At 48.7% G+C, this 12,500-nt stretch overlaps 3 protein-coding genes across 3 annotated transcripts in view; 2 read left to right on the forward strand and 1 right to left on the reverse strand.

The window, feature by feature from the left end:
- The window catches only part of EAH_00040220 (GRAM domain-containing protein, putative), a gene marked incomplete at both ends in the record, with an annotated part of 9,433 nt that extends 5,000 nt beyond the window's left edge, over positions 1 to 4,433 (reverse strand). The window contains 4 exons of the mRNA XM_013391871.1: positions 1 to 644; positions 914 to 1,095; positions 1,327 to 3,642; positions 3,671 to 4,433. The exon at positions 1 to 644 is cut by the window's left edge and continues 1,369 nt beyond it. Coding sequence (XP_013247325.1) covers positions 1 to 644; positions 914 to 1,095; positions 1,327 to 3,642; positions 3,671 to 4,433 — 3,905 coding nt within the window. The remainder of the gene's footprint in view (positions 645 to 913; positions 1,096 to 1,326; positions 3,643 to 3,670) is intronic.
- Positions 4,434 to 5,108: 675 nt separating this feature from the next.
- On the forward strand, positions 5,109 to 8,475 carry EAH_00040230 (WD domain, G-beta repeat-containing protein, putative; the record flags this gene model as incomplete). Its single annotated transcript, XM_013391872.1, has 3 exons — positions 5,109 to 5,993; positions 6,655 to 6,781; positions 7,172 to 8,475. 3 exons carry the CDS (start codon positions 5,109 to 5,111, stop codon positions 8,473 to 8,475), a joined length of 2,316 nt encoding a protein of 771 aa, XP_013247326.1.
- Positions 8,476 to 10,834: 2,359 nt separating this feature from the next.
- The window catches only part of EAH_00040240 (hypothetical protein, conserved), a gene marked incomplete at both ends in the record, with an annotated part of 5,720 nt that continues 4,054 nt past the window's right edge, over positions 10,835 to 12,500 (forward strand). Inside the window, 3 exons of the mRNA XM_013391873.1 lie at positions 10,835 to 11,195; positions 11,390 to 11,827; positions 12,214 to 12,316. Of these exons, the coding sequence (XP_013247327.1) occupies positions 10,835 to 11,195; positions 11,390 to 11,827; positions 12,214 to 12,316 (902 nt within the window). The remainder of the gene's footprint in view (positions 11,196 to 11,389; positions 11,828 to 12,213; positions 12,317 to 12,500) is intronic.

Below are 12,500 nucleotides of genomic sequence, written 5' to 3' on the forward strand. Positions count from 1 at the left end.
CTGCTGCCTAGCTTCCACCTGCTGCTGCTCCTTTTGCTACCGTCTAGAAATGAAGCCAAAATTCCAGAGGACCCCCTGGACGCTGCTGTTTCTGCGTCTGCTGTTGCTGTTGCTGCTGCTGCTGCTGCTGCTGGCACTGCTGCTGTTGCTGCTGCTGCTGCTATTTCAGTGCTGCCGCTTTGACTAGTTGCAGCCGCCATCCCTCTGTTTTGGTCTCTCCCGTGTTTTGTCTTCTGCTGCTGCTGCTGCTGCTCTAGAGGCATAACCAGAAAGTAGTCACTCACAGCAGCAGCAGCTGCTGCTGCTGCTGCCGCTGCTGCTGCTGCTGCTGCTGCTGTGTTGCCGTTTTCCCGGTTGTCTGCAGCAATAGTAGGAGCAGAAGAAAATCGAAAGGCGTACGGACTGCTGCTGCTGCTGCTGCTGCTGCTGCAGTCCAGCGCGACAGATCCCCTGCGGCTGTTGCTGCTGCTGCTGTGGCTGCTGCTGCTGCTGCTGCTGCTGTTGGGGAAGCTGTAGCTGTCGAAGCTGCTGCTCCTGCTGCTAAGACGGCCATCCAGTAACGCGACATCAGAGTCGCTGTCGCTTCTGCATTCGTTCTGCTGCTGCTGCTGCAGCTGCTGCTGCTGCTGGGCGCGCAGCTGGGCCTGAGAAGAATGCAAAGAGAGTTGCAGCAGGAGGATCCCCTTCAGCAGCAGCAGCAAAAGCAGCAGCAACAGCAGCAGCAGCAGCAGCAAAGATAACGAGGAAGCGCAGGTACAGCTCAAGCGCGTCCGTCTCCAGCAGCAGCAGCAGCAGCAGAAAAGGCAAAGCGCAGGTACAGCTCAAGCGCGTCCGTCTCCAGCAGCAGCAGCAGCAGAAAAGGCAGCAGCAGCAACAGCAGGAGAGGTAGCAGCAGCAGCAACAGCAGACTGACCTTGCGAGCCAATCGCGTTGCTTCTCTCTGTAGAAGGGGGAAGCCAGTAAACAAAACATCCGCGCTGCTGCTGCTGCTGCTGCTGCTGCTGCTGCTGGCGGGCACGACACAAATGTTTTCAAGCCACCAATTTGCTGCTGGCGGATCTGCTGCCGGCTCTGCAGCAGCAGCAGCAGCAGCATCTGCAACAGCAGCAACAGCACACAAGCACTCATACAGCACAGGGCACCGATTCATATGCAGCAACAGCAGCAGCAGAACGTGAAGAAGCGGCAGCAGTAGTACGTGAAGCAGCAGCAGCAGTAGTACGTGAAGCAGCAGCAGCAGTAGTACGTGAAGCAGCAGCAGCAGCAGCAGCGGCAGCAGCAGCACTGGCAGGAGATACACCTGCACTGAACCTTGGTGGGCCTTACCTCTGCTGCTGCTACTGCTGCTGCTGCTGCATTCGCCTGAGGCTTCTCCTGTTCCTGTTGTCGCCGTTCCTGCTGTTGTCGCTGCTGCTGCTGCTGCTGCTGCTGAGGAGGGAGGGAGGCTCGCGAGCTGCAGCGCGGGAACCCCAAGTGCAGCAGCAAACGAGTTTATTAGATGCTGGTGCTGCTGCTGTTCTTGTTCTGCTGCTGCTGCAGCAGCAACATGCAAATCAGCAGCAGCGGCAGCAGCAGCTTCACTTGTGGCGCTCGACGTGCTGCGCAGCTCCGCCAGGCACTGCAGCAGCTGCTGCACCTCTTCCTCTTCTGCTGCTGCTGCTGCTTCTGCTGCTGCTGCTGCTGCATGCAGCAACTCCTCCGCTGCTGTCTGCTGCTGGCTTCCGTTTTGGTGAAGACGCTGCAGCAGCAGTACCTCTTCCTGAGGCGGCACCTGCTGCTGCTGCTGTTGCTGCTGCTGCTGCTGCTGTTGCTGCTGCTGCTGCTGCTCGACATTTGTACCAGCTGTCTCCGCAGATGCCGCGCCTCGTTTGCTGCTGCTCCTGCTGCTGCTGCTGCTGCGTGGAGCAGCAGCAGCAGCAGGGCATGTCGGTGCCTCTGCTGCTGCTGAAGGTTCCTGCTGCAGGGGTTCTTGCTGCAGCTGCTGCAGCAACGCTGCTGCTGCCTTGAGCTTCCTCGTTGCTACATTTAGCTGCGGCAAGGCCCTCAGCTGCAGCGTCGCTGCAGTTTCTACCCACAGCTTCTGCTGCTGCTCTGCTGCTGCTGCTGCTGCTGTTGCTGCTGCTTCATAGGCTTCCCAATTAACGCTCACGAGAAGAGCTGCTGTTGCCTGTCGCTGCTGCTGCTGTGGCCCCTGCATCTGGAGCTGCTGCTGCTGCTGCTGCTGTAGAGCAACAGCTGCAGCAGCAGCAGCAGCTCGTAGCAGCTTTATGTACTCTTCAAAAGCCTCTACGAGGGAGCAAGCTAAGGTGAGCATACACCTCAGCATTCTGCTGCTGCTTCGCATCCTCTTCTCCTGCTGCTTCCCTGTGGCGTCTGCAGCAGCAAATGCAGTAGCCAAGGTGCTGCTGCTGCTGCTGCTGCTGCTGCAGGGGGTCGCTGATGCTGGTGCTGCAGCAGCAGGGACAGCAGCAACTGCAGCACATCTTCCCTCTCGCTGAGGCACAGCAGCGGCCAGAGCTGCCTGCAGCTGCTGCTGCTGCGCTGCCGCAGCTTGTGCAGTTTGCTGCAGCATGAGAGACTCCTGCTGCAGCAGCATCCTGAAGAGCCTGAGAATGAGTTGCTGCTGCTGCTGCTGCTGCCGCCGCCGCTGCTCCATCTGCTGCTGCTGCTCGGCAAACTCGTAGCAGACTTGCTGCTGCGTGTTTGCTGCTGCTGCATCATAAGCTGCACATACACCAGAAAGCTGCTGCAGCAAATGCATCGCCACAGACACCTGGATTCTACTTCGAGTTCGAGCAGCATATGCAGCAGAATTTAGTTGTCTCCCTGCTGCTGCTGCTGCTGCAGCTGCTGCTGTGCCATTCAGCTGCTCCTGCTGCTCCTGCTGGTGCTGCAGTTGCTGCCTCTGGTTTGCTGCAGCAGTAGCAGCTGCCTGTACAGCCTCTAAGGATTCCTCTGCTGCTGCTGCTGCTGCAGCAAAGCGAGCTGCTGCTGCTGCATGGCTTTGCTGCGCATTCCGCCAGCCTGTTGCTAACTGCTGCTGCTGCTGCTGCTGCCGCTGCATTTGCTGCTGAAGCTGTTGTTGTTGTGCTGCTGCTGCTGCGGCTTGTTGCTGCAGCTGCGCAGCGGCGCAGCTGTGCTGCTGCTGCTGCCGATGCAGCAGCAGCAGCAGCAGCGCCCACATGTGCCGTTTGCTGCTGCAGCTGAGACACCTCAAATGCGCCTGCTGCTCTGCTGCTGGAGTAGCAGCAGCAGCAGTTGCTGTTGTTACTGCTGCTGCTGCTGCTTCTGCTGCTGATGAAACCCAGCCGTCCGTCATCGCCCCACACTGGTAAGCAGCAGCAGCAGCAGCAGCAGCAGCAGCATCTTCTGTTTCTGCTGCTGCCTCCGTTGTTGCCGGTTCACCCTCAGATGGCGACCTCCTGCTGCTGCTGCTGCTGCTGCTGTCATACTCTGCTGCGGCCTCCTCGAGTGCGCGGCAGCTGCTGCTGCAGCAGGAGCAGCAGCAGCTGACGTCTGCTGCTGTGCTGCCGCATGCGCTCCTCAGTTCTGCTGCTGCTGCGGCAAGCGCAGCAGCAAGGCGTCCCTCAGCAGCAGCACAAGACGAAACTAAGACAGCTATCTGCTGTTGCTGCTGCTGCTCTGTATGCAGCAGCAGCAGATGGGCTGCCAGAGGAGCATCCGATGAAACACATATGCAGCTGCTGGTGTTGCTGTTGCTGTTGCTGTTGCTGTTGCTGTTGCTGTTGCTGCTGCTGTTGCTGCTGCTTCTGTTGTTGTGGTTGCTGCTGGAAGCAACAGCATGTTGGGGGACGCCAGGCTTCATTGACACACGTAGCAGCAGCTGTTGCTGTTGGCCTTAAGTGCTGCAGCAGCAGCAGCAGCAGCTGCAGCAGCTGCTGCTGCTGGTATCGCAGGCCAGGCTTTGCACACGTGCGGTCGCCGCTGCCGCTGCTGCTGCTGCTGCTGCTGCTGCTGCTTGTGTTCCTGCTGCTGCGGCTAATGCTACTGATTGGGCTACTCTTGCTGCTGCTTCTGGTGCTGCTGCTGCTGCTGCTGTTGCTGCTGCTGCTGGCTATGCCAGTGCAGTGTCCCTCCACAGTGTTCAACCTACCGCAGCGGCAGTTGCTGCTGCAGCTGCTACTGCAGCAGCAGCAATCCAAGTACCTGCTGCTGCTACTGCAGCAGCTGCTGTTGCTGCTGCTGCTGCTGCTACTGCTGTCACTCCTATCGTCGCTGCTGCTGCTGCTATTCAATGTGACATCATAGAAAAAGAGCTGCTGCAGCAACGTGAGCCTTCTTTTAGAAGCTGTGCTGCTGCAGCGGCCGCGGGATGCTGCTGCTGCTGCTGCTGTTGCTGCTGTTGCTGCTGTTGCTCTTGCTGCAGTGGCTGTTGCCGCTGCACTGCAAGAAAAGCAGCAGCAACGCCGCATATGAGAGCAGCTGAAGCAGAATTGAGCCTGTCTTCCCTCATCGGAGTGGCAGCAGCAGCAGCAGCAGCAGTTTCATCTCGCCTGTGTCTGGTTTCGTACGACTACTGCTGCTGCTGCTGCTGCTGTTGCTGCTACTGCTGCTGCTGCTACTGCAGCTGAAATCCAGGTGTACATACACCTGCTACAAACTTTTCTGCTGTCAATTAAATTAAAAGCGTCTAAGACTGCGCCGCCACTGAGGCATTTGCTGCTGCTGCTCGCTGCAGCAGCAGCAGCAGCTGCTGCTGCTGCTGCTGTTGCTGCTGCTGCATGCAGTAGCTGCTGCAGTAGGCGCTGCTGCTGCCTTTCCTTCTCATTTTTCATTGTTTACTTTTCCTTTGTCTTTTTCTTTCTCTTCCTGAAGTATCGCTGCTGCAGTCAGCCGTAGCCCAGCACCAGCAGCAACAACAGCTGCAACAGCAGCGGCAACCGCAGCAGCAACAGCAGCAACAGCAACAACAGCAGCAGCAGAAATTTACACGCGAACGGCAGCCTTGGTCGGCCAGTAACAGCTGTAACACTCCCAGCAGCAGCAGAAGCAGCAGCAGCAGGAGCAGCAGGAGCAGCAACACCTTCACGGCGCTTCATAGCTGCTGCAGCTACTGCAGCAGCAGCAGCAGCTCTCCCCACAGGAAGATGTCCAGCGACGAGGATGAAATGCGGCAGCTGCGTGCCACGAGCAGCTACGCTGCTGCTGCAAGGGACCGGCAGCAGCAGCAGCAGCAGCAGCAGCGCCGCGAAGCCGCCGCTACAGCAGCAGCAGCTAAAGCAGCAGCAGCAGCAGCAGCAGCAGAAAGTAACAGCAGCAGCGATGACGACAGCTTCGGCCCCAGGCCTTTAAGCAAATCAGCGCGCAGCAGGCGCAGCAGCAGCGAGGATGATAGCTGGGGGCCCCGCCCGCAACAGCAGCAGCAGCAGCAGCAGCAGGAAGCAGCAGCAAGATCCGACTCAGAAGACAGCGATGGCGAGGATGGTGCTGCTGTTGATGAGGAAGCTGCTGCTGCTCTTGCTGCAATGGGTCTGCCCTCCAGCTTCGGCGGCCCCGTGCTGCAGCATCAGCAGAAGAGCAGCAGCAAAGCCCGCAGCAGCAGCAGCAGCACGCGAAGCAGCAGCAACGGGAAGGGCCGCCTCAATGCCAAGGCTGCTGTTGCTGCTGAGGCAGCTGTAAAGAAAGAGTCTCCTGCTGCTGCTGCTGCTTCCGACGCCGGCAGCAGCAGCAGCAGCAGCAGCAGCAGCAATAGAAGCAGCAGCAGCAGCAGCAGCAGGCAGCTGCGCAACAACGGTCTCTGGAGAGAGATAGACCCATGGCTGTCTCCTTCTCTTCTTTCTGGCTTCCGAGAGGCATCTGGTGCAGCAGCAGCAGCAGCAGCAGCCGATGCAGCAGCAGCAGCAGCAGCAGCAGATGCAGCAGCAGCAGCAGCAGCAAAAGATGAATTGCCGCTGCTTGGGCGTTTCTCTTTTATAGAGGATACAGCCGAAGCTGTCTCTTCATTTGCACTGTCTCAGAGGGGCAACCGAATAGTAAGCAATTAATTATTTTATTTATTTATTTTATTTATTTATTTTATTTATTTATATATTTTATTTATATTATTCTGTTGTTCGGCGTATTTATTTTAATATTTTTTATATACTTTTGCTGGTTTTGCTGTTATTCTTTTGTTTAGTTTGTTTATATTCTTCTCCTTCTTTAATTATTATTATTTATTATTTATTATTGTTTATTATTTATTTATTTATTTATTTATTATTGTTTGTTTTATTTGTTTTGTCGCTGCTCTTCTTTTTATTTTTCTTTTGTTGTTGCTGCAGCTCTGTTTTATTTGTTTTATTTATTTGTTTATTTATCTGTTTATTTATTTTTGTTTATTAAATAATAATAATATATAATATATAATAAATAACAATAAATAATATTTTATTTGTTTATTTGTTTTTTATTTTATTTACTTTGTTTGCTCATTCATCATCGTCATTTGCTTTATCTATTTAATTTATTTAATTTATTTTATTGTATTATATTAATTATAATATATTTATTTATATTAATATTAATTTATTATAATATATTTATTTTTATTATAGAAATAAACAGATAGGCTGGATGATATATAGAAGAGAAAATAATATATTAGAATATAATAATAAGATATATATTTGTTTAGTGTTTGTTTGCATGCAGGCTGTAGGCTCTGAAGACGGTGTTGTACGTTTATATGATTACGGGGCTGTTTCTTCTCTGAAGAACATGCATGCATATAGAGTAATAAATATTTCAGAAAGACAAAAGATAAAAAGAATAAGATTCGGTATAGGAGTAGGTTTAAAAGGTGTTATAGGTGTATGTACAGGCGAGAGCACATGTTATTTAATATCAGCAGCAGAGGGCGACTTAATAAAACAAACAACAAAAGGAGATGCATATATAAGAGATATGATTAATACTAAAGGTCATACACATTCTATTACAGATCTACAGTTTAATCCTATTGAAAAGAATCTATTCTTAACATCTTCTTTAGATGCAACATGTAGGCTGTGGGATGTTAACGGTAAGACAACAGGTTTAGATTTATCTCTTGTTAATATATCTTGTTTAAAAGCAATTGATAAACGGGGTCTTAACAGCAATGCATGCACTTGCTGCTGCTGCCTATACACCCCAACTGCAGCAGATGCTGTTGTCGCTGGCTGCTCAGACGGCTCTCTTCAGATGTGGGGTGGTGTAAATAAACAGAGGCATATCTCTAGACCCGATGCTATTATTAGAGATGCGCATTCTGCTGCTGCTTCCAGATCCCAGCAGCAGCAGCAGCAGCAGCAGCAGCAGCAGGGGAGGAAGAGGTTTATGGGGATGGCTGAGGTGCTGCAGCAAGAAGGATCGTGTGGGGTTGCAGCAATGGTGTTTGCTGCTGATGATAGGTCCCTATACACCCGAGGGTTAGATGGTTCTGCTTGTTTGTTTGATTTAAGAAAGTTTACATCTCCTGTCTTTCGTATATCTTCTTTACCTACTGATGCAACTGAGCAAGGCATCTGTCTCTCGCCCTGCTCTCGTTTCTTTTGCATCTCTACTCAGCAGCAGCAGCAGCAGCAGCAGCAGCAGCAGCAGCAGGAGCAGCAGCAGCAGCAGGAGCGTAGGCCTCGTAGATCTTTTAGAGGTGAAGTACGAGGATACTGCAGCAAGACAGGAGAACATTGTTTCTCTCTGCCTTTTAAAGACGCTCCGACTCTGCTGCATTGGGAGCAAGGAGCAAATGAGCTGTTTTGCTGCTGCATGAACAAAGAGCTTCACGTATGTTTCTCCGGTAAAGGTGCAGCAGCAGAGAAGGGAGCAGCGCGTCTATGCACCTCTGCTGCTGCTACTGCTGCTGCAGCTGCTGCTGCTGCAGCAGCAACAGGGGACTGGAGTTCGTTATCTCGCCGAGAGAAAGACAGGCTAGAGTTCGAGCTGCAGCAGCAGCTGCATCAGCAGCAGCAAGAAAATATATTTGCTGGAGATGCTTTACCTGAAGGATATACACAAACAGCAGACGGACGCCTAATTAAGAAGAGGTTGCGGCCGCAGCAGCAGCAGCAGCAATTTGAAGTGACACAAAAGACTAAGCTGCCTCCAATCCCTTCTAAGAGAGGCATGAACGGTTATCCAGGTGCAACAGGAAATCGTAGTCTTCATATACTGCAGCAGCTAAACCTAGTTCCGTCACAGCAGCAGCAGCAGCAGCAGCAGCAGCAGCAGCAGCAGCAGATACCGGGTGCTACAGATTCGGATACATTCTTAACTGGAATCAACAGCAGCAGCAGAGACACTTGGGCGTCTACATTTATCTCTAGAGCATATGCGAAGACAGCACCTAAGCCGATAATTACTTCTGACGCTGAAGAAACTAAAACGGATAAAATATTAAGCAGCAGCAAAAGATGCTCGCGCTGCGGCCTACGCTGCTGTCAATGCGAAGCTAACAGTAATAAAGTGCTGCGTCTTAGAGAAGAAATGCAGTAAACAAATTATTATTAATTAATTAATTAATTATAAATAGATGAAAGTAAGAGACAGAGACAGAAAGAAAGAGAAAGAGGTGTGTAGGCCTAAGGAGACAGCTGTCTCCGCTTGTCTTTCTTTCTGACGAATTGCAGTAAATAAATAATTAAAACAAATAAATAAACAAACAAACAAACAAACAAATCATACAGACAGACAGAGACAGACAGAGAGAGAGTATATATATATATATATATATATATATACGCCTAAGGAGACAGCTGTCTCTGTCTCTCTCTCTCTCTCTGCTTCTTTGTCTGTCTCTTTTTAACTTTTCTTTATTTATTTCTTTTTAATTTCTTTTATCCTTCTTTATTTCTTTTTAATTTCTTTCTGTTTATTTGGAGGCGCTTCTTATCTTTGTGTTGTCTTTATAATTATTATTTGATGTCTCTCTTTGTCTGTCTTTGCTGTCTCTGCTTCTTTCTTTCTTTCTCTCTCTCTCTCTCTCTCTCTCTCTCTCTCTCTCTCTCTCTCTCTCTCTCTCTCTCTCTCTCTACATTTATTGTCTCTCTCTCTCTCTATCTCTTTGTTTCTGTCTCTTTATCTGTCTTTGTTTCTACCTGTCTCTGTCTCTGTCTCTGTCTTTGTCTTTTATTATATTCTTTATCTCTTTCTTTATCCCTTTTTTTATGTTTATCTTTCATAGACTTTCTTTCTTTAAGTTTATATATCTAAATTTTTTTGTCTTTCTTTGTCTATCTCTGTCTGTCTCTTGTTTTTTTTCTGTCTCCTTTTGTCTTTGTTTGTTTTATTTTTTTGTTAGGGACAAAAACAAATAAACAAAAATAAATTTAAACAAACAGAACGAGACAGCAACAATTAAATAAACACAAATAAATAAATTAATTAATTAAATAAATTAAATATATAAATAAATAAATAAATAAATAAAGACGAAGAGAGACAGAGAAAAGAGACAGACAAAGAAAGACAAACAGAGACAGATAGAAATAAAATAAAACAAGAGAGAGAAGCAACAAAAGAATAAAAAGAGACAGAAGAACAGAGGTAAAACAAACAAACAAAACAAACAAAGACAAACCCTAAACCCTAAACCCTAAACTAACAACAGATGCAGCAAAGAGAGACAAAAGGAGCTGCTGCAATATAAAAAATTAAAAGGAGACAGCTCGTTGCTGCTAACAGCAGATGTCTATGATATATTGATGTGTAGAGACAGAAAGACAAAAGAAGAAAGAGACAAGAGTAAAAGAAAGAGAGACAAACAAACAAAGATAAACACTAGGGCTGGCAGGAGACAGAAAGGAAGGAGTAAGGGCTCATGCGTTTAGGGTTTAGGGTTTAGGGTTTAGGGTTTTTTGTTTAGAGTGGTCTTATCACTCTACGGTTTAGGGCTTAGGGTTTAGGGTTTTTTGTTTAGAGTGGTCTTATCACTCTACGGTTTAGTGTTTAGGGTTTAGGGTTTTGTTTGGAGCGGTTATCTTGCTCTAGGGTTTAGGGTTTAGGGTTTAGGGTTTAGGGTTTAGGGTTTTTGTCTCCCTTTGCACGACTTAGGGTTGTCGGCACCAGAGCGTTATTCTCCTTCTAAACCCTAAACCTGACTTCTTTTTCCTTTTAATCTGATTCATTCTCAGGGTTTAGGGTTTAGTGTTTAGGGTTTAGGGTTTAGGGTTTAGGGTTTAGGGTTGTTTGTGCGCGTAGCGTTGCGTAGTTTCGAGCTGAGCGTACACCTGAGGGAATAAGTTGTCTATTAAATCTTTAGGTGTATGTTTAAAATATAAAATAAAGCAGAAATAAATTAAAAAAGAAATATTTTATTATTTCTTTTATATCAATTTGATGTGCATACACCCGGCGCCGCTGCCGACAGGCGCTGTAGACAAACAACAGAGTGTGCAGCAGCAGCAAAGAGAAGAAAGCAGCAATAAATTAATTGTATTTGATTTTATTTCTTTTTTTATTTAATTCTTTGTTTTAATTTTAATATTTCATCAATACACACACATAAACTCTGTCTAATCTCTTCAAACAAACTCCTGCGCTGCTCAACCGGAGGCGGCCTCCTACTCTTATCGCTGCTTTCGCAAACCCTAAACCCTAAACCCTAAACCCTAAACCCTAGACCCTAAAGCACAAAGTTTGCATTGGGTATAAGCTTTAGTTATAAAGTAATTTGTCTGTTTTTTCTGTTTGTTTCCTTCTGCACAACTCGTGCATCCCTGTATAAAGTAATTTGTCTGTTTTTTCTGTTTGTTTCCTTCTGCACAACTCGTGCATCCCTGTGTACATAAGAAAACCCTCTAGGGTTTAGGGTTTAGGGTTTAGGGTTAAATTTCATTAAAACTTCAACACAGTCATGTCCTTCTTCGCTGGATGTACTTCTCTTGTTTCTGATGAGTCAAATGAATTCGTTGTTTCTTCTAAACCCTACCGCATTGCTGGGGGCCCCCAAGTAGATCAGGGGGCCCCGCCCTCTTCAGCCCTATTCCTTAATACTAATCAGGAAGGGTCTATAGGGGGGCCCCTGGGGGCCCCTACGGGGCCCCTGGGTTCTCCTAGGGGGCCCCAGGGGGGCCCATTGGGGGCCCCCTTAAGGGGGCCCCATGGGGGGCCCCTGGGGGCCCCCCTAAGGGGGCCCCCTGCTACTCTAGATCCACAGAAGATAGGAAGGGTTTTGACGGTGGCTGTTTCAGAGCTGGGAGAACAAGTGAAATCAGGTATATAAACCCTAAACCCTAAACCCTAATGTTTTAAGGTTTAAAGGTTTAGTTTTTTGATATGAGGATTCTGCAGGGGTTTTGTTTTGATGGGTTTATATTTGTAGAGTTGTTTGTGTGTGTGATGTAAAATGCATAATAATACCTACACTTAGGGTTTAGGGTTTAGGGTTTAGGGTTTGCGTTGTTGTTAGGGGGAGAATTGTTGTGGAGGTCTGCGCTGTCTGCTGCTGGCCAAGCGCTGTCTTCTGCTCCTGCAGCAATCCCTGGGATCGCCTCCTTGGGGGCGATCCCAGGTCTGCCTTCTGCTGCTTCGGGTGTCTCCTCTTCTGCTGCTGCTGCTGCTGCTGCTGCTGCAGCTGGTGCTGTTGGTGTTGTTGGTGCTGTGGGGTCAGGGGGATGGGGGACCCCAGTAGCAGCTACAGGAGCAGCAGCAACCCCAGCAGCAGCAGCAGCAGCAGCAACAGCAGCAGCAGCAGCAGGAAGAGAGTGCTCTGTTGTTGGTGCTGTGGGGTCAGGGGGATGGGGGACCCCAGTAGCAGCTACAGGAGCAGCAGCAGCCCCAGCAGCAGCAGCAGCAGCAGCAACAGCAGCAGCAGCAGCAGGAAGAGAGTGCTCTGTTAGAGTGTGGGGTGAAGCAAATTTTCGTTTGTCTATAAATTTTAATCAAAAGGGACATCTCCTTGTCTCCGCGCATGCAGCAGACGGCAAGACAAACAAATTAAATTAAATTAAATTAAATTAAATTAAATTAAATTAAATTAAATTAAATTAAATTAATAATGTAATTTAAACAAAAGAAACAAAGGAGACAGGAGAGAGAAAGGAGAGAGACAGAAAAAAATAAACATAAAAAGATAATATTAAATACGACGAGACAAACAAAACCCTAAAAAGCAAACAGAGAAGTGTAATAATGCATACAGACGTTCACGGTTAAGCCTTTCCCTCTCTCGCTCTAGAATCTAGGGTTTAGGGTTTAGGGTTTAGGGTTTAGGGTTTAGGGTTTTGCTTACAGAGAACGGAAACCTTTCAATCGACGTTACTTCAGACTGCCAATTCGCCTGGAGCCGAATTAAAGCCTCAGGTGTATCGACACCTGTGGAGGGCATCCACGGCAAGTAAGAACAGGGTTTAGGGTTTAGGGTTTAGGGTTTGGCGACCTTGGGTCGCGTGTTGCAGCACTGGGCTGGGGAAAGGATTTGGCGGAGTGTGTGTGTGTGTGGCGCCTTTTATGTTTAGGGTTTAGGGTTTAGGGTTTAGGGTTTAGGGTTTAGGGTTTAGGGTTTAGGGTTTAGGGTTTGT

The sequence above is a fragment of the Eimeria acervulina genome, genomic scaffold, assembly GCF_000499425.1.
Source record: "Eimeria acervulina Houghton genomic scaffold, Eah_scaff486, whole genome shotgun sequence".
Taxonomy (NCBI): Eukaryota; Apicomplexa; class Conoidasida; order Eucoccidiorida; family Eimeriidae; genus Eimeria; species Eimeria acervulina.